Source organism: Leucoraja erinacea, chromosome 9 (assembly GCF_028641065.1).
Source record: "Leucoraja erinacea ecotype New England chromosome 9, Leri_hhj_1, whole genome shotgun sequence".
NCBI lineage: Eukaryota > Metazoa > Chordata > Chondrichthyes > Rajiformes > Rajidae > Leucoraja > Leucoraja erinaceus.
In genome coordinates this window covers 17990247-18011213 of record NC_073385.1, presented here as the reverse complement: position 1 = coordinate 18011213, position 20967 = coordinate 17990247, and the positions used below count along the sequence as shown (strand labels likewise).

Sequence of the window (20967 nt, the reverse complement as noted above, 5' to 3'; positions counted from 1 at the left end):
ATTCACAGGTCAATGTACGTAAACTATTAAATCTATGACCACCCACGGGCTAATTATACAACATAATCCTATGCACACTCTTATCTCCCACTTTCAGGAAACAAATTGATTGACGGTGACGCTGCCTTCTTCGATGACGTTTTATCTGTAAGTAAAATGGAACACCTTTTGCTGAATCACTCTAGTCTATTTCCAGTCGAGTTATTTTTATTTAGTGGGCTCCATGCATGTTTCTCCATTAAACACGACCAAGTTCTGTCCAAGAGTGAAATGTTTGATGCTTTTCATTGTTTGTAACGCTGATGGTGTGATGATCTGACCTTTTCCCATTATCAGAGTTCCTTCCATCCGCCGACCCTCCCAATTGGTGTTTGTTTCTTCTGCCCTCACCTTCCTCCCCCATCAGATTCCAGCACCTTTGTCTTCCCAATGATCCCCCTCCGAGCTGTCTCCACTTTCACAAGGGATAGGAGCAGAATTAAGCCATTCGGCCCATCAAGTCTACTCCGCCATTCAATCATGGTTGATCTATCTTTCCCTCTCAATTCCATTCTCCTGCCTTCTCCCCATAATCCCTGACACCCGCACTAATCAAGAATCTATCTCTGCCTGAAAAATATCCACTGACTTGTTCTCTACAGCCTTCTGTGGCAATAGATTCCCTCTGACTAAAGAAATTCCTCCTCATCTCCTTCCTAAAGGTCCTTTCCCACTTTCACAACCTAATTCACAACCTCTGCCGAGTTTGCCCTTGACTCATACTCGCAGCACGGTCATCACAAGGTCGTAGGTAGGTCATAGGTAGGTCGTGATGCTGGTCGTAGGCACTCGTGGCATTAAATAGGTCGGGGCGTTTTTTCAACATGATGTCCACGAGTAAAAAAGGTTGTGAATTCGGTCGTGAAAGTGGGACAGGCCCTTAAGGAACATCGTATTATTCATAGGCTGCGATCTCTGGTCCTAGACTCTCCTATTAGTGGATACATCCTCTCCACATCCACTCTATCCACTCCTCCTGCATCTTTTGCACAGTGGCACAGCAGGTAGAGCCGCTGCCTCACAGCACCAGAGACCCCGGTTCGATCCTGACCCTGGCTGCAATTTGTGTGGAGTTTGCACATTTTCCCTGTGGGTTTTCTCCAGGAGCTCTGGTTTCCTTGCATATTCCAAACACATGCAGGTTACCCGGCCCGTGTAAATTACCTCCAGCGTGTAGGGGGTGGATGAGAATGTGGATGAGAATGGTGGCCGATTGGGAAAGGGGGAGATGCAGCGAGACCTGGGTGTCATGGTGCACCAGTCATTTAAGGTAGGCATGCAGGTGCAGCAGGCAGTAAAGAAAGCAAATGGTATGTTAGCTTTCATTGCAAAGGATTTGAGTATAGGAGCAGGGAGGTCTACTGCAGTTGTACAGGGTCTTGGTGAGACCACACCTGGAGTATTGCGTACAGTTTTGGTCTCCAAATCTGAGGAAGGACATTATTGCCATAGAGGGAGTGCAGAGACGGTTCACCAGACTGATTCCTGGGATGTCAGGACTGTCTTATGAAGAAAGACTGGATAGACTTGGTTTATACTCTCTAGAATTTAGGAGATTGAGAGGGGATCTTATAGAAACTTACAAAATTCTTAAGGGGTTGGACAGGCTAGATGCAGGAAGATTGTTCCCGATGTTAGGGAAGTCCAGGACAAGGGGTCACAGCTTAAGGATAAGGGGGAAATCCTTTAAAACCGAGATGAGAAGAACTTTTTTCACACAGAGAGTGGTGAATCTCTGGAACTCTCTGCCACAGAGGGTAGTTGAGGCCAGTTCATTGGCTATATTTAAGAGTGAGTTAGATGTGGCCCTTGTGGCTAAGGGGATCAGGGGGTATGGAGAGAAGGCAGGTACGGGATACTGAGTTGGATGATCAGCCATGATCATATTGAATGGCGGTGCAGGCTCGAAGGGCCGAATGGCCTACTCCTGCACCTAATTTCTATGTTTCTATGTTTCTATGTGGGATAATATAGAACTAGTGGGAACGGGTGATTGGGTCAGCGTGCCGAAGGGCCTGTTTCCATGCGATGCCTTTCACTAATTCATTAACGTAATGTAAAGTTGGGAAAAGGGGAAGTACAACGGGATCTGGGGAGGTCCTTGTTCATCAGTCACTGAAAGTAAGCATGCAGGTACAGCAGGCAGTGAAGAAAGCCAATGGCATGTTGGCATTCATAACAAGAGGAGTTGAGTATAGTAGTAAGTAAGTAATTTTTATTTATACAACACTGTTAAATCCAATCACGTTGAAGCCAAAGTGCTTTACAGAGAGAAGAAATGACACCACCAGACATCCACACAAAACAAAAAAAAAGAAGAAAAAAAAGACACAATACACGACAGGATTCAACATGAACGTCCCCCCAACAGCAGAATCAACACTTTCCAACATGAGGGAAGGCACCAAAAAGTCCAGTCCTCCTCCTCCTCCTCCTAGTTCACCCTATTTGAGGCCTCCGCAGCCCGTCGCCCGATGTTATAGGCCCTCCTGCCGGGAAATGGAACACCGGCGTCGGGTGAACACTTCTCAGCAGCTTGGAAATGTCTGGAGCGGCCGCTTCCTCCCCGGAGACAGCGGCACCCAAAGACATCAGTCCGCGCTGGTTGGAGCTCCGACTGGCGATCTCGCATCCCAGGCTCTGCGGTGTTTTGAGCAAAGAGGTCCTTCTGCAGCTGTACAGGGCCCTAGTGAGACCACCTGGAGTATTGTGTGCAGTTTTGGTCTCCAAATTTGAGGAAGGACATTCTTGCTATTGAGGAAGTGCAGCGTAGGTTCACCAGGTTAATTCCCGGGATGGTGACACTGTCGTATGTTGATAGAAACAAGCGGTTGGGCTTGTATACCCTGGAATTTAGAAGGATGAGAGGGGATCTTATTGAAACATCTTAATAATCTTATAAGGGTTTGGACACGCTAGAGGCAGGAAACATGTTCCCGATGTTGGGGGAGTCCAGAACCAGGGGCCACAGTTTAAGAATAAGGAGTAAGCCATTTAGTATGGAGATGAGGAAATACTTTTTCTCACAGAGAGTGGTGAGTCTGTGGAATTCTCTGCCTCAGGAGGCCGGTTCTCTGGATGCTTTCAAGAGAGAGCTAGATAGGGCTCTTAAAGATAGCGGAGTCAAGGGATTTGGGGAGGAGGCAGGAACAGGGTACTGATTGGAGATGATCAGCCATGATCACATTGAATGGAGGTGCTGGCTTGAAGGGCCGATTGGCCTTTTCCGGCAACTATTGTCTATTGTCTATAACTTCAAATATGTAGGTTTGTTTTACGATAGGATCTGAAACGTCCAATGGTGAGAGGCACAGAGAACTGCAGCTGTTGGTTTTCCAAAAAGACAAAGTGCTGGAGTAACTCAGTTGCTCAGACAGCATTTATGGAGAACAGTGACAGGTGATATTTATAGTCAGGATCCTTCCTGACCCAAAATGTCACCTGTCCATGTCCTCCAGTGATGCTGTCTGACCTGCTGAATCACTCCAGCACTTTGTGTCTTTTTCTAGTGATAAGACAAGGTCAAGCATTCCAGGGCCCACAATGATTCTTCCAGCGACGGATGGACTTGGGATATCATGCGTGGATGTTAAGGTCAGAATAACAATCAGTTCCTGTTGGCTGGAGTTTTAGTTTTGGAGATACAGCGTGGAGACTGGCCCTTCGGCCAACCGAGTCCGCAATACCGACTAGCGATCCCCGTACATTAACACTAACCTACACACATTCGGGACAATTTACACTTATACTGAGCCAATTAACCTACAAACCTGTACGTCTTTGGAGTGTGGGTGGAAAAAGTACAAACTCCGTATCAAAGATCCTATAGCGGAGCAAGATAGACCACTCCTGCGAAATGCAATGGGCTGACGTGTAGTACGCAACGGAGCGGAACGTGGGCCTTTTTTTCATCCATTTCCGTAACCCGACCCGACCCGCTCGCAGTGTAATCAACGTTGCGGGGGAACAGTTTGTGTTAATAAATTATAATTCTGAAAATGAGGAGAAGGTTTTTACCAAATAACTTTTATTTTTACGAGGATGTTTCCGTAACTGACTTCCGTCTCCGCACTAGTATCCTATGGGATCTTTGGTGCGGAGACGGAAGCTGGTTACGGAAATGGGGCCGAAAATTACCCATGAATCTGCCCGTGACCGTACTAGGTCTTTTACGTCAAGTGGACTATCTTGCTCGCTATAGGATCTTTGCTCCGTACAGACCGCACCCGTAGTCGGGATGGAACCCGGGTCTTTGGCGTTGCAAGCGCTGTAAGGCAGCATCTCTACCACTGCGCGCTGAGTTCTGTAGGGTCCATGGTGCAGCTGTTAATTGGAACACAGAACATAGCACAGGAAAGCCTCAGAATAAAAGGATATAATAATAATAATAATAATAATACTTTGTTGTCATTGTACATACATACAGTGAAATTTCAGGCGCACTGTTCGAGCGGAGCTCCAACGTATCAAATAAATAACGAGTAACGAATAACAAAAACGCCCGGAAAACGTCGTCAAGTCAGTATGTGCAATGTTCACAGTATAGTGTTGTGGCAGTACAAAATATTGGCTATGGGGGGGTGTGCGTTCAGTGCAGAGTTCAGTGCGGTGATGGCCTTGAGGTAGAAACTGTTTGTTAGTCTTGTGGTGTGACAACGCATTGATGGACCTGTAGCGCTGTCCTGAGGGCAGGAGGACAAACAAGTGATGGGTGGGTGAGATGGGTCCTTTAAGGGCCTGTCCCACTTGGGCATTATTTGCTCGTCATTTACGCTACATCATTTACGCGTCACGACGCACGCACGTCACTGCCTACCACGTCACCACCACTGCCTACATCACCATGCGCGGTCACGCGCGGCGCCCCAGGATTTTGGGAGTCACAAAATCTCGTGGCTTATTATGTACACGAAGAGCAGGCCCGTCTGTAGGATTAGAACTGCAACCAATTCATCAAATGCGACCAAACAAACATTTTATAAAGCTGAAACAGGATTTCCTGACTTTTATACTCAATGCCACAACTCCTGTTAAGTTTGTGGGTACATAATCAACAAGTGCTTTGTTCATTTGATGAGAGATGCCGACAATTATATTCTAGTTATTTTGTTCTGATTTGCGCCTGTAGTCTAATTTCAGAATTTCAGAACTGGATCTTAGCTACAATGAGTTTGGAAACAAAGGAGCAGAATTTCTGGGACACATGCTAGGTGAGCATTATCCTTGTAGTTATTGGTCCTTCATTTAGATTTGATTTTCTAAACAATACAGGCTTTTTTTTCCTGTAGATAAGAGGGCGAGGTGAGATAACTGTGATCCAGGTGAGTTTCATGGGGCTGTCCCACCTGGGCGACCTAATTGGTGAGTTTAGAAGAGTTTAGGAGAGTTTGAAAAAATGTCATGTTGAAGACCTCCTTCAACTATGTAGAAGACCTCTTTCGACCTCCTGAGACTATGCTGAAGACTGACTTCGACTAGCTATGACTTCCTTCGGGAAAATTGAACACTAAATAGTGGAGATTGAAGCCAACCTCCTTCGACCTCTCTACGACTACCTTCGACTACCTTCGACTACCTTCGACTAACATGCCGACCTACTACGACTAAACCTACGAGTAAAAAAAGTATTGATTTTTTTCCATGGCGAACATTTTTAACTCGCGGGCATTTTTCAACGTTGAAAAATACGCTGCGACCTAGCTGAGGCCTCGAGTACATGGAGACCACACTGGTGCATGAAGGAGAGTTACGAAGACCTCCTACGACCTCATGTCAACCATGCAGCGAATATGAGTCGAGGACAAACTCGCCAGAACTCGCGGATTAGGTCGCCCAAGTGGGACAGCCCCTTAAGAGGGGGAATGTTGGAACTGGGGTCTTGGTGAGTTTAATAGGGTGTGTGCTCTGGGCTCCAGTGAGTTTAGAGGAGTGTTGGAACTGGGCTCCAGGAGAGTTTCTGCGGGTGGGGGTGGGTGGAAACTGGGCTCTAGTTTGAGGGGAGTATGGGCCCCAGGCATCGTGGGTTTCAGGGGAATTTGGGAACTGGGACCAGGATGAGTGCCAAACCAGCAGGCATCACCAAAACCTGTATAATTGTAGCAAGACTATCTGTTTGCTACTTGCTACTTATCCTGCACTAAACATTGGTGAAGAAGGTTTCTCCATAGATCCATAGATGCTGCCTCACCCGCTGAGTTTCTCCAGCATTTTTGTCTACATTCGATTTTTCAGCTTCTTCAGTTCCTTCTTGGACACTAAACATTACTCACGTTATTTATTTCATCACGTTACTGTACGCTGTGAATAGCTCGATTGTAATCATGTATTGTCTTTCCGCGCAACAAAAGCTTTACACTGCCCGGTACACGGGGCAATGAAGTAAACATGCTTGTCCGTGTACTCGAAGCCTCTTGCAAGGAAGACCATAAACATTCTGAACGACTTTTTTCTGCACCTATTCAGTCTGCCGTGTCTTTTCTTCTCTTTGTTTGAAGCGAACAACGAAAGTTTAGAGAAACTGAACCTGAGCTGGAATCAAATCCAAACGCAGGGAGCAGTGGCCATAAGCGCAGGATTGCGGGTAAGAACAAAGGCTCCTTCCACCTGTGTCTTAGTTTTGAGATACAGCGCGGAAACAGGCCCTTTGGCCCACCGAGTCCATGCTGACCAGCGACCACTGCACATTATCCTACACACACTATGGCCATTTTGTTTTATTATTAATGTTTTAAGTGTCATTCTTAATTGTTTACTGTGTGTCGTGTTGTTACTTGCGAGCGGAGCACCAAAGCAAATTCCTTGTATGTGTACATACTTGGCCAATAAACTTATTCATTCATTCATTACATTTACCAAGCCAATTTACCTACATACATGTAGGTCTTTGGAATTGTAGATTGTGGAGGAAACTGAAGGAGCTCGGAGGAAAACCCACGCAGGTCACGGGAGAGAATGTACAAACTCCATACAGACAGCACCCATAGTCGGGATCGAACCCGGGTCTCTGGCGCTGCGAGGCAGATACTCTACCGCTGTGCCACCCATGCCATGTCAATAGTGTTTGCCCTTCTTGCCTCTCGACACTCCCTCTGGATGTCTACCCTTCTGGCCGAGAATGCTTCCCTCAGCACAGACTGCCCTCCAGTGCTTATGTAGGGGTTCAGAAGTTGCGGCAAGTGAGTGTCCTGACTTCATTGGAAGGTCAAAGAACCCCTTGTCAAGAAATGCACTCTGTTGATGGAGTTGGATAATGTATAAGAAGGGAAAGATTTCATGGGACTTGACTAATGAGACAGCCCATTCATGAGCTGGTAGATCCTCATAGAATAGGGAACAATGCAGGCCTTTCTGCGCACAATGTGTGTGCAATGCAAAACTGGGATAACTCTTCTTCAACCCAAAACGTTGCCTGCCCATGTTCTCCAGAGATGCTGTGTGACTTGCTCAGTTATTCAAACATTTTGTGTCAATAGACAATAGATAATGGGTACAGGAGTAGGCCATTCGGCTCTGCGAGCCAGCACCGCCATTCAATGTGATCATGGCTGATCATCCCCAATCAGTACCCCGTTCCTGCCTTCTCCCCATATCCCCTGACTCCACTACTTTTAAGAGCTCTATCTAGCTCTCTCCTGAAAGCATCCAGCGAACCGGCCTCCACCGCCCTCTGAGGCAAAGAATTCCACAGACTCACAACTCTCTGTGAGAAAAAGTGTTTCCTCCTCTCCGTTCTAAATGGCTTGAAACATATAAGATTGTTAAGGGTTTGTACACGCTAGAGGCAGGAAACATGTTCCCGATGTTGGGGGAGTCCAGAACCAGTGGCCACAGTTTAAGAATGAGTAAGCCATTTAGAACAGAAACGAGGATACACTTTTTCTCACAGAGAGTGGTGAGTCTGTGGAATTCTCTGCCTCAGAGGTGGCGGTGGAGGCCAGTTCTCTGGATGCTTTCAAGAGAGAGCTAGATAGGGCTCTTAAAAATAGCGGAGTCAGGGGATATGGGGAGAAGGCAGGAATGGGGTATTGATTGGGGATGATCAGCCACAATCACATTGAATGGCGGTGCTGGCTCGAAGGGCTGAATGGCCTACTCCTGCACCTATTGTCTATTGCCTATGGTGAGGCAGCATCTATGGAGCGAAGGAAATAGGCACGTTTCGGTCCGAAACGTTGCCTATTTCCTTCGCTCCATAGATGCTGCCTCACCCGCTGAGTTTCTCCAGCATTTTTGTCTGCAGTCATTCTGGTTGTGTCTTTGTTATCATCACCCTACTAAATTCAGTTTGCCTTTTCTTCTGTCTTTAGATGAATATTACCTTGAAGGTCCTTGATCTTTCCTGTAATGGGTTCGGAAATGAAGGTGCGTTGGCCATGGGGGAGACACTGAAATATAACAACACCTTGCTTGAGCTCAACCTCAGCACCAACCACATCAACAACGAGGGAGTTGCCAATCTCTGCAAAGGAATGGACGTCAATGACAATGTTAAGTTCCTGTATGTACGTGTCACTTTGACCTGTTCCTTTTCTCCAGAGATGCTGCCTGACCTGCTGAGTTAATCCAGCATCGTGTATCTATCTTCACTTTTGGGTGTGGTTGGCTGAAAGTCCAGCAAATAGTAAATTGCACTCACATAATGCGGTACAATGGGCGGTGGAGTGATGCAGCCAATTAGAAACGGAGACGAGGAAACACTTTTTCTCACAAGAGAGTTGTGAGTCTGTGGAATTCTCTGCCTCAGAGGGCGGTGGAAGCCGGTTCTCTGGATGCTTTCCAGAGAGAGCTAGATAGGGCTTATAAAGATAGCGGAGTCAGGGGATATGGGGAGAAGGCAGGAACAGGGTACTGATTGTAGATGAGCAGCCATGATCACATTGAATGGCGGTGCTGGCTCAAAGGGCCAAATGGCCTACTCCTGCACCTATTGTCTATTGACCCATAATACCCGATAGTCCAGTTCGATCCTGACCTCGGGTGCTGTATGTGTGCAGTTTGCATATTCTCCCTGTGACCGCATGGGTTTCCTCCCACATCCCAAAAACATATGTGTTTGTAACATAGAAAATAGGTGCAGGAGGAGGCCATTCAGTCCTTCGAGCCAGCACCGCCATTCATTGTGATCATGGCCGATCGTCCCCAATCAATAACCCGTGCCTGCCTTCGCCCCATATCCCTTGACTCCACTAGCACCTAGAGCTCTATCTAACTCTGTCTTAAATCCATCCAGTGACTTGGCCTGCACTGCCCTCTGTGGCAGGGAATTCCATAAATTCACAACTCTCTGGGTGAAAATGTTTTTTCTCACCTCAGTCTTAAATGGCTTCCCCTTTATTCTAAGTAGATGAATTGTCCGCTGTAAATTGCCCCCAGTGTGTGTATGAAGTGGATGTGTAAGTGGGATAACATTGAACTTGTTAGAACCAGCGATCGATGGTAGGCTTGGACTTGGTGAGCCAAAGGACTTGTTTATATGCTGTGTCTTTCAACCAAACTGCCTTTGACGTCTGAAGTAGGGTCTCGACCCGAAACGTTACACATTTCTTCCCTCCAGCGGTGCTGCCTGCCCGCTAAGTTACTCCGTTTTTATGTGTCTGCCTTTGACACCGGTGGTTTGAAGGGAGGTCAAACAAAACTTAACACTGGAGACATGAGATGTGGAAATATTGTGCAAAACTGCAGGAACTCAGTGGGTCGGGCGGCTTCTGTGAAGGGAGCGGGTAGACGATTTGGGTCGGAACCCTTCTTCAGACTGATAAGAGTGGAGGAAAGTGTTAGAGGTGAGGGGATGGGGCAACTGTTGGTAAGTGATAGGTGGATTCAGGTGAGGACAGATTGATTGGAAGATGCGTCAGCTGGGGGGGGGGGGGGGGGGGGGGGAGAGAGATAGTAACGGAGGCCGGAGGTGATCAGTGGAGAAGACAAAAGAGTGCAGACGGTGGAATCGGATCAGGCAATGTTTGTTGGATACAGGCAAGTGTGGTATCATTGGCAGAGGCTATCAAAACCCCTACACCTGCCATTAAATTCCATCCTCCCCTGTACCTACCTATCACTTGCCAGGATTTGTACTTTCCCCACCTCTTATCCAGCTTTCTGCCCATTACCACAATCAGTCTGAAGATGTTCCCTGACCTAAAATGGCACCTATCCGTTTGACTATACCTTCCACACATGCTGCCTGACCCGCTGAGTCCCTCCAGCAGTTTGTGTTCCAAGCAAGTTTCCAGCATCCGCATTTCCTTGTATCTCCAGTGAAAATTTGAGGAAGGACATTCTTGCTATTGAGGGAGTGCAGAGTAGGTTCACCAGGTTAATTCCCGGGATGGCGGGTCTGTCATATGTTGAGAGAATAGAGCAGCCGGGCTTGTACATTCTGGAGTTTAGAAGGATGAGAGGATATCTCATTGAAACATATAAGATTGTTAAGGGCTTGAACACGCTAGAGGCAGGAAACATGTTCCCGATGTTTGGAGAGTCCAGAACCAGGGGCCACAGTTTAAGAATAAGGGGTAAGTCATTTAGAACGGAGACGAGGAAACACATTTTTTCACAAAATTCTCTGTGAGAAAAAGTGGAATTCTCTTCCTCAGAGGGCGGTGGAGGCCGGTTCTCTGGATGCTTTCAAGAGAGAGCTAGATAGTAGATTAAAAATAGCGGAGTCAGGGGATATGGGGAGAAGGCGGGAACGGGATACTGATTGTGGATGATCAGCCATGATCACATTGAATGGAGGTGCTGGCTCAAAGGGCCGAATGGCCTACTCCTGCACCTATTGTCTACAAAATGTTGAGTTCACTTCCCTAGCTTTGTGTCTATTGAAGAACAATGATGGCTAGGTTTTTATTAAAGAGCATAGAACAGTGTAGCACTAGAGCAGGCCCTTTGGCCTACAATGTCTGTGGCATTAGGGTGATTCTCTGCCACAGAAGACAGTGAAGGCCAATTCAATGGATGTATTCAAGAGAGAGTTGGATATAGATCTGAGGGCTAACAGAATCAAGGGATATACGGAGAAAGCAGGAACAGGGGTACTGATTCTGGATGATCAGTCATGATCATATTGAATGGTGGGTAGGCAAAAGTGCTGGAGAAGGAAATAGGCAACGTTTCGGGCCGAAACCCTTCTTCAGACTGATGGGTGGGGGGGGGGGGGGGGGGGGGGGGGGGGGAAGAAGAAAGGAAAAGGTGGAGCCAGAGGGCTGAGGTAGAGCTGGGAAGGGGAGGAGAGATCAAAGGCTACCAGAAATTGGAGAAGTCAAAGTTCAAGCCGCTGGGGTGCAGACTGCCCAAGTGGAATTTGTGGTGCTGCTCCTCCATATTGAATGGCGGTACTGGCTTGAAGTGCCGAATGGCCTATTCCTGCACCAATGTTCAATGTTTCTAAATGGTTTTTCAACGTTGTAATTGAAATGGAACAAAGAGCAAGATCAGCTATGCCCTATTCCTGCTCTTGTTTCTGATGCTCATATGTAGTCTGAAAGAAGGACCCACCATTTTGTCTCCCTTCTGACTGCCCCTTTTTTGCTGTTTTAGCTGAATAACAACCCTATCACCGTGCAGGGTGCTGTCCGTCTTTTAGAGGTCATGCAGAAAAATGAAAAGACAAATCTGGAAACAATCAGCATTCAGGTGAGTACCGCTCTTTGAGAACTGGTACTAGCGAGGACTTAGTAAAGTTTATTGTCACGAGGTACAGTGAAAAGCTTTTGTTACCTGCCAACCAGTCAGCGGAAAGATCATATATAATTACAATCGTGCCGTCCACAGTGTACAGATACAGGATAAAGGGAATAACATTTATTGCCAGATAAAGTCCAGTAAAATCCAATTAAAGATAGTCTGAGGGTCTCCAATGAGGTAGATAGTAGCTCAGGACTGCTCTCTAATTGGTGATAGGATGGTTCAATTGCCTGATAACCGCTGGGAAGAAACTGTCCCTGAATCTGGAGGTGTGCGTTTTCACGCTTCTGATGGGAGATGGGAGAGGGGAGAGAGAGTGTGACCGGTAGTGAGACTGGGACTCCTAGTGAGACCGGTAGTGAGACATGCTGCTGACCTTACTGAAGTGTAAATGCTGCTGCACCCACTGAGATTCTATCTACCTTTTTGTCTACCTTCAATGGAAGGGAGATTGGTTTGTGTGATGGTCTGGGCTGCGTCCACAATTCTCTGCAATTTCTGGCAGTCTTGGATGGAGCAGTCTTGGATGGAGCTAGATAGAGCTCTTAAAGATAGCGGAGTCAGGGGACATGGGGAGAAGGCAGGAACGGGGTACTGATTGGGGATGATCAGCCATGATCACATTGAATTGCGGTGCTGGCTCGAAGGGCCGAATGGCCTACTCCTGCACCTACTGTCTATTGTTCCCAAACCATGTTGTGATGCATCCCGATAGAATACTAACCAAGTGACTCTACGCACGTGGGGTAGATGGATCTTTGGATAACACTCAAAAGGAGCAAACATTAAAATATCAGGCAATGCAGTGGTATATGGCCATAAGCAGCACCTACAATTTATTATTGCATACCAGGTAACATTACAGAAGCGGCGCAGTGGTACTGTTATGGAACCGCTGCCTCATGGCTCCAGGGACCCATTGTAGTAGCTCGACTCAATAACCAAAAATATGTAGCCTCCTTATGCTCTGGTATTTTATTTAATTCACATGTTTAATCAATAATGTTTTATTATTAATGTTTTATGTGTCATTCCTAACTGTCACTGTATGTCATGTTGTCACTTGCGGGCAGAGCACCAAGGCAAATTCCTTGTAGGTGAATACTTGGCCAATAAATGTATTCCTTCATTAATCCTACTGCTCTACTGCTATTGTCCGCAGTTCTCCTCATGAATCTATGGATTCTTTCTCGGTGCTCTGGTTTCTTCTCGCACCCCAAAGACATGCACTGTCTGTAGATTACCCCTTGGCATGGAGGTGGAAACTGGGGGGGGAATTGACAGCAATGTGGGAACAATAATTTGGGATTAGTCTGGTTTAGTCAGTAAATGCTTGGCGTGGACGCAGTCTGACTTAGGAAAACTGAACGGAAACCTCTGGTGACCTTGCGCCCCACCCAAGGTTTCCATGAGTCGCCAGAGGTTTTGATCACTCGCTTGGAAAGCCTCGACTGAAGCGTAAGCTGCATTTACTGACCAAAGATCCTACAGGATCTTTGCTACCGACTGCACACACACACACACACATCACAAAGGTGGGGGCCAGGGACAGCGGAGGAGCGCTGTCTGCGCGATGAAGAGGAAGGTAAACGGCTGCCACAGAGCACGGTAAGTCCTTTAGAGAGCGCGGGAAGGGGCGGGGAGAAGGGGAGAGAAGGAAAACCTCCGGGAACCACATGGAAAGCTTGGGTGGGGCGCAAGGTCACCAGAGGTTTCCGTTCAGGTTTCTTAAGTGGGACAGGGGTATCAAGCTTGACACACCTCTACTCCACTGTTCTATGTTCTGATTCTACCATGTGTAAAATACTTCTTCATTTGCAGAATGTACTGGTGAATGAAACCTTCATGGATCTACTAAAGCCCATTACTGCCAACCATCCACTGTTTCAGATTGAAATTAGAGGCGTTGGTGGCTTAGTGTCTGGGGGGAGAACTCACCGAATTGATCCAATGAAAGTGATCCAGGTAAGAAAGCTAACGAATGTAAGCCTGTATGAATGAAATCCCCTGAATGTCGTCATCTTTAGGGCGGCAGTGGTAGAATTCCTGCTTTACAGCACCAGAGACCTAGGTTTGATCCCGACTACGGGTGTTTTCTGTGCAGTTTGTACGTTCTCCATGTGACTGCATGCGTTTCATAGAAACATAGTTAATTGCCCCTAGTTTGTAGGAAGTGGACACAAAAGTGGGATAACATAGAACTCGTGTGAACAGGTAATCGATGGTCGGTGTGGACTTGGTGGTCTGAAGGTCCTGTTTCTATGCTGTATCTTTCAATCTAGCGATCAAAAAACATTTGATCTGCTGTCAGGCGCTAATACTTTCAGAAAATAAAAAAGAAAGCAATATTTACATAGAAAATAGGTGCATGAGGAGGCCATTCGGCCCTGCAAGCCAGCACCGCCATTCATTGTGAACATGGCTGATCATCCCCAATCAATAACCTGTGCCTGCCTTCTCCCTATATCCCTTGATTCCACTAGCCCCTAAAGCTCCATCTAACTCTCCCCAGTGATTTAGCCTCCACTGCCCTCTGTGGCAGGGAATTCCACAAATTCTCAACTCTCTGGGGGAGAAAGGTTTTTTCTCACCTCAGTCTTAAATGGCCTCCCTTTTATTCTTAGACTGTGGCCCCTGGTTCTGGACTCGCCCAACGTTGGGAACATTTTTCCTGCATCGAGCTTTCCAGTCCTTCTATAATTTGTGTGGCAGACAAATGCGTGGAAGTTGTCCCTGACTCTGTGGTATTGCTTCCTGGCAGGATTACCTCGACAAGCGCAAACTTCGACTCTCCGATTTCTTCCGCAACATGGACAAACTGGGAACCATGACGTTGCCCGTGTCCGACTTCCGAAAAACTTTGCAGGTTGGTTGGGGATGTGGCGATTGTCCTTGTCTTTGTAGGCTGCTGAAAATGTACACTTTGTAGAATCGATCGGGAAGGGTGAGAATTTCAGTCCGGTGTACCTCTCTGTCTGAAGAAGGGTTTCGGCCTGAAACGTTGCCCATTTCCTTCGCTCCATAGATGCTGCCACAACCGCTGAGTTTCTCCAGCAATTTTGTGTACCTCTCACCAAACCTGGTCAAACAAGTAAATAAGTTTATTGGCCAAGTATTCACACACAAGGAATTTGCCTTGGCGCTCCGCCCACAAGTAACAACATGACATACAGTGACAGTTACGAATGACTCAGAAAACATTAAACATTAATAATAATAAAACATTAATGATAAAACACCATTGATCAAGCATGTGAACCAACAAAATACCAGATCAAAGGGAGGCTACAGATTTTTGGCTGTTTAGTAGAGCAACTTCTCATGGATAAAAACTGTTTTTATGTCTGGTTGTGGCAGCTTTGACAGTCCGGAGTCGCCTTCCAGAGGGAAGTGATTCAAAGAGTTTGTGGCCAGAGTGAGAGGGGTCAGAGATGATCTTGCCCGCTCGCTTCCTGGCCCTTGCAGTGTACAGTTTATCAATGGAGGTAAGGTTGCAGCCAATAACCTTCTCTGCTGATCATAGATACATAGAAAATAGGTGCAGGAGTAGGCCATTTGGCCCTTCGAGCCTGCACAGCCATTCAATATGATCATGGGTGATCATCCAACTCAGTATCCCATATCTGCCTTCTCTCCATCCCCCATGATCCCTTTAGCCACAAGGGCCACATCTAACTCCCTCTTAAATATAGCCAATGAACTGGCCTCAACTAACTTCTGTGGCAGAGAGTTCCAGAGATTCACCACTCTGTGTGAAGATCGGACAATTCGCCTATTGACACGGAGGGTGGTGGATATCAGGGCCGAGCTGCCAGTGGAAGTCATTGAGGTAGGTATCATAACAACATTTAAAAGACATTTGGACAGGTACATGTTTAAGAAAGAACTGCAGATGCTGGAAAATCGAAGGTAGACAAAATTGCTGGAGAAACTCAGCAGGTGTGGCAGCATCTATGGAGCAAAGGAAATAGGCGACGTTTCGGGCCAAAACCTTTCTTCAGATTGATGTGGAGGGGGGAGGTGGTGACGGGCAGAAGAAAGGAAGAGGAGGAGCCAGAGGGCTGAGGGAGAGCTGAGTAGGGGATGAGACAATAAGGGCTACTGGAAATTGGAGAAGTCAATGTTCACGCCGCTGGGGTATAAACTGCCCTAGCGTTTATGAGGTGCTGCTCCTTCAATTTCCAGTGGTGCTCACTTTGGCCATGGAGGAGGCCCAGAACAGAAAGGTTGTATTCAGAATGGGAGGGGGAGTTGAAGTGCTGAGCCACCGGGAGATCAGGTTGGTTATAGCGAACTGAGCGGAGGTTTTCGGCGAAACGATCGCCAAGCCTACGCTTGGTCTCACCGATGTAGATCGGCTGACATCTAGAGCAGCGGATGCAATAGATGAGGTTGGAGGAGGTGCAGGTGAACCTCTGTCGCACCTGGAACATGGTCAGGAATAGTGTGGAGGGATATGGGCAAAACGCAGACAAATGGGACCAGCTTAGAGGGGGCATCTTGGTCGACATGGACGTATGCTGTATGACTCTTATGATCAGGAATGTAAATGTAACCTGTGCTGTTTTCAGGTATGAGGTTTACAATAGAAATGTATTGAAAGGATAACGTTCCATGTAACCCCTCTCTCTACCCTGTGTGCACCCATTTCTCCCACTATCTCCCACCCTCCCAGTCACCCTGCACCTTTCTCCTTGTTCATTCATCCGCACCCATCCCCGAATCACTCATTTCCTTTTTATTCCCCTCTTTCCTCTGCCCTTCCGTCCACATCCTGCCTTCTGGCTTCACATTTCACTCTTCCTCTTCTCTCCTTAATGGGCCTGTCCGACTTTTTCGGCGACTGCCAGAACCGTCATAGGTCGTTACAGGTCACCAACATTTTTCAACATGTTGAAAATCCAGCGGCGACCAGAACAAGGTACGACTCTTTGGGCGACTACTCACGACCATACAGGCTTCACCCCGCGACATGTCGCCAGGGTGTCGCCTGTATGGTCGTGAGTCGTCTCCTCAGTCACCCAAAGATTCGTAGCGTCTTTCTGGTCGCCGCTGGATTTTCAACTTGTTGAAAATGTTCGCCGACCTGCAACGACCTATGACGGGTGCCGGCAGTCGCCGAAAAAGTCGCATAAGTGGGACAGGCCCATTACTGACACCCTTTGTCCCCTTTGCACATCTAGCCTTTGTCATTTACTCCATCCATCACTCAAAGCCACCTCACCTGTATCCACTGTAGACTAAAAGCTGGAGAAACTCAGCGGGTGAGGAGCAAAGGAATGGGTTACGTTTCGGGTCGAGACTCACCTGTATCCACCTATCACTCACCAGGCTCTGACCTGCTCCCATTCCCCCCTTATTCTGAAGAGTCCCGACCCGACACATTGTCAGTCCATTTCCTTCACAATGCCTGACCCCCCCGCTGAGTTCCTCCATGTTTATCTCTGTCTCTCTTATGGTGTGTTTCTGGCCTAATTCCACCAGCAACTGAAAATCCCATTGGACCTCATTCAAGTTGAGGAACTAATCAACAAACTTGACAAGGAAAACACTGGTACAATTGACTACAGGTAAGGAATTGTCTGAAGAAGTATCATAATTGGGATCCCATATGTTTCTGTTTCCAGTAACTGTTATTGGGCTGGATGTTTAGTGCCAGACCATTGGTGGGATTAAATGGCACCTGTCTAATACATGGTAACAGCTCATCATTTTCTATTATCATCCTTATAGATTCATTTCAGAGCATTTTTTGGGCATTTCATGAAAAAGTCTCAAGAAAATAGAAACTGGTATAGGACACAATGCTTCTGAAGTCTACCCCACTATTACATATGATCATTGCTGATCTCCATAGCCATCGCTTTCAAAATATTTACCTCCACTTTGAATTTCAATAGAGAAGGTATTAGAATCACACTTTAGTCGGCAAGTATGTTTAGCAACAAACGAGAAATTTCATTGGCAAGGTCAGTCATACAATTAAAAGCAACAGACTCAAAAACACATTTTAACATGAACATCCACCACAGTGACTCCTACACATTCCTCACTGTGATGGAAGGCGAAATGAAATTCAAGTCCTTCCCTTAGTTCTTCCTCGGTCGTGGGCCTCGAGCCCCCGTTGACGGGATGATCTTAACTCCTGTAGCCGGCGGCGTTCAGGCCCTCCGCGTCGAGGCGATCCGCTCCTGCATGGGGGGATGTCAGCTCCCCCGTGCCGGGCGATCGAACCTCGCGTCGGGGCTAGTGGAACCTTCCGCGACGTTGGAGCTCCCGACTCGGCCTCACCTGAGACTGCGAGCCCTTGATGTTGATTCCGCGGTGGGAGCGATCCCAGGCAAGGGATCAGCTCTGATGTTAAGTCCGCGCCCTGCGGTGGGGCTCACGATAGTCCGAGGAGGCTTCCAGCTCCAGCAATGGTAGGTTGCAGAGCCTGGAGAATGTGATCCGAAAATTGGTCACATCTCCGGGAAGGTAAGAACCTGAAAAAAACGTTCCCCCTCCCCCTCCCCCCACATAAAGCAAACCGAAGAACATTAAAACTAAAACTAAAACTAAACTAAAAATAACAAAAAGAATGAAAAGACGAACAGACTGCCGGCAGGGCATAGGTGATTATACCTGAACGAGCATGAGGGAGAAGTTGGGCAGGATAGGGCTTTATTCTGTGGAGCGCAGGAGGATGATACATAATCTTATAAAAATGTATAAAATCATGAGGGAATAGAAAGGGTGAATATACAATTTTTTCTCCAGGATAGGGGAATCAAGAACTAGAAAGGATAGGTTTACAGTGAGAGGGAAAAAATTTAATAGGAACTTGAGGGACAGAATTTTCACGAGCTGCCATATGAAGTAGTTGAGGCAGCTACAATAACTTTTTCACACAGAGAGTTGTGAGTGTGGAATTCTCTGCCTCAGAGGGCAGTGGAGGCTGGTTCTCTGGATGCTTTCAAGAGAGAGCTAGATAGGTCTCTTAAAAATAGCGGAGTCAGGGGATATGGGGAGAAGGCAGGAGCGGGGTATTGATTGGGGATGATCAGCCATGATCACATTGAATGGCGGTGCTGGCTCGAAGGGCCAAATGGCCTACTCCTGCACCTATTGTCTATTTAGAGTTTAGTTTAGCAATACAGCGTGGAAACATGCCCTTCAGCCCATGCCACCCGTTCGCATTGGTTTTATACTATCCCACTTTCGTATCCTACACACTAGGGGCAATTTACAGAAGCCAATTCAACTACAAACCTGCACGTCTTTGGAATGTGGGAGCAAACCGGAGAAAATCCACACAGTGACAGGGAGAACGAACAAACTCCGCGCAGACAGCATCAATAATCGGGATTGAACCCGGATCTCTGGTGCTTTGCGGCAGCAATTCTACCACTGTGCCACTGCACATTCATACCCTTATGATCCTATACATCTCTATGGGATCACCCCTCGGCCTCCTGAGCTCCAAGGAATAAAATCCTAGCCTGCCCAACATCTCCCTAAAGCTCAGACCAATTTCAGTGTCGTTGACAAACTTACTAATCATGCCGTCTGCATTCTCATCCAAATTGTAAGCATCAAGAACAAACAACAGGGCAGCTAAGTCCGATCCCTGAGGCACACCAATTTGTTACAGGCCACCAGCCTAAAGGACAACCCTCTACCACCACCCTTCAAGTCTATGTTGTATCCAATTAACCATCTTGCCTTTGATCCCATGTGATCTAACCATGAGGTATCTTGTCAAAGGCCTTGGAGAAGTTCACGTAGACAGCATCTACTAATTGTCCTCATCAACCTTCTTCATCACCTCTTCAAAACACACAATTAAAATTTGTGAGATAATTTCACAGAAAGATGCAGCAGTAGTTGCTGCTTTACAGCGCTCCAGGTTCGATCTTGACTACGGGCGCTGTGTGTACAGAATTTGTACATTCTCTCCGTGACTGCGTGCATTTTCACCGAGATCATCGGTTTCCTTCCACATTCCAAAGACGTACAGTAATTGGCTTGGTATAAGTGCTAAATTGTCCCAAGTGTGTGTTGGATAGTTTTAATGTGTGGGGATCGCAGGTTTGGATTCGGTTGGCCGAACGGCATGATTCCGCGCTGCATTTCTAAACTAAACAAAGCCTATCCCCAATCAGTCCTTGCTTAATACTTGGATGTTGATCCTGTCCGTCAAAATCCCCTCCAATAACCTACCCACTATAGAAGGCTCAGCAGTCTGTAGTTCCCAGGCCTTCCTTGTAACCTTTTCTTAAATAAAGGCACATTAACTACCCTTCCGGAAACTCATCCACGCTGATGATTCAAATATCTCTGCCGCATGGGCCCAATAACTTCCATAGCTTCCCACAATGTCCTAGCATTCACTGGATCAGGACCCAGGGATCTATCTAACTTTACGTGCATCTCCTCTTCTCTGCAGGGAATGGAGGGATTATGGATCAGGGATAGGCAGATGAGATTAGGTTATCTTGACATCATGTTCGGCACAGACATTGTGGGCTGAAGCTGTGCCTGTGCTGTTTAAAGCTCTATGTTCCACCCTGCAGTTTGGCCATGAGTATGAAATATTTACCCACTCCACAGATTCTGACTGGCCTTCTGAGCATTTCCAGCATTTGGAATATCTTTCTTTACCTTGTTTAGTTTGGGAAAGTTTCTGCCATAACACTATTCATTGTTGGACATGCAGTTTAACAAGTCAGAGTGAGGGAGGGAGGTAATGTTTGGATTTAAAGAAAAAAAAATCACACTAAATTGTTTCTTGTCTCTTTTAAACTAGCTTTACTCTGCCTCAAGAAGCATAGATTTTGATAAGTCAGGTGAAATGTGCCAATGAGTCAACTAGTGCAAAAAAAAAAGAAAGAAGATGAGGTTAACAACAAAGACACTGTATGTTCTGTTAAAAGTATTTTAATGATCTATTTATTTACTTTACTATTAAAAAGAAATATTGTATTGTTCTTTCCAGATTTTTCTCTTAAGAGAGCTTTGAAGATCGCAATATATTCAGTGGGTTGTTAATAGATTTAGACCGTCAGCCCAGAGACATTAGGTTAGACAAATTATGTACCATTGACTGACTGTGGGAGTGTGTAGGGGGTCACCTGAAATGAACGGAATTTGGAGTCCGCCGGGTACCACCTGGTAGACCTGGGGGCCAAAAATGTAGACCTGGGGGCAAAAAAATGGGTGCTAAATAGATGAGTGAGGTACCACTTAAATCCACTACCATGGTGA

General features: G+C 46.7%; 1 protein-coding gene across 2 annotated transcripts in view; it reads left to right on the top strand.

The window, feature by feature from the left end:
• The window catches only part of LOC129700057 (leucine-rich repeat-containing protein 74A-like), a 53025-nt gene that overhangs the window by 20202 nt on the left and 11856 nt on the right, over positions 1 to 20967 (top strand). The window contains exons 5-13 of one of the 2 annotated variants that reach the window (XM_055640232.1): positions 98 to 147; positions 5168 to 5249; positions 6534 to 6619; positions 8346 to 8540; positions 11575 to 11670; positions 13543 to 13686; positions 14483 to 14587; positions 17206 to 17291; positions 20510 to 20600. In XM_055640232.1, the coding sequence (XP_055496207.1) occupies positions 98 to 147; positions 5168 to 5249; positions 6534 to 6619; positions 8346 to 8540; positions 11575 to 11670; positions 13543 to 13686; positions 14483 to 14587; positions 17206 to 17291; positions 20510 to 20534 (869 nt within the window). In that variant the 3' untranslated portion in view covers positions 20535 to 20600. Of the gene's footprint in view, positions 1 to 97; positions 148 to 5167; positions 5250 to 6533; positions 6620 to 8345; positions 8541 to 11574; positions 11671 to 13542; positions 13687 to 14482; positions 14588 to 17205; positions 17292 to 20509; positions 20601 to 20967 lie in introns of those variants that run through there. The other variant, XM_055640231.1, reaches the window with a different exon arrangement.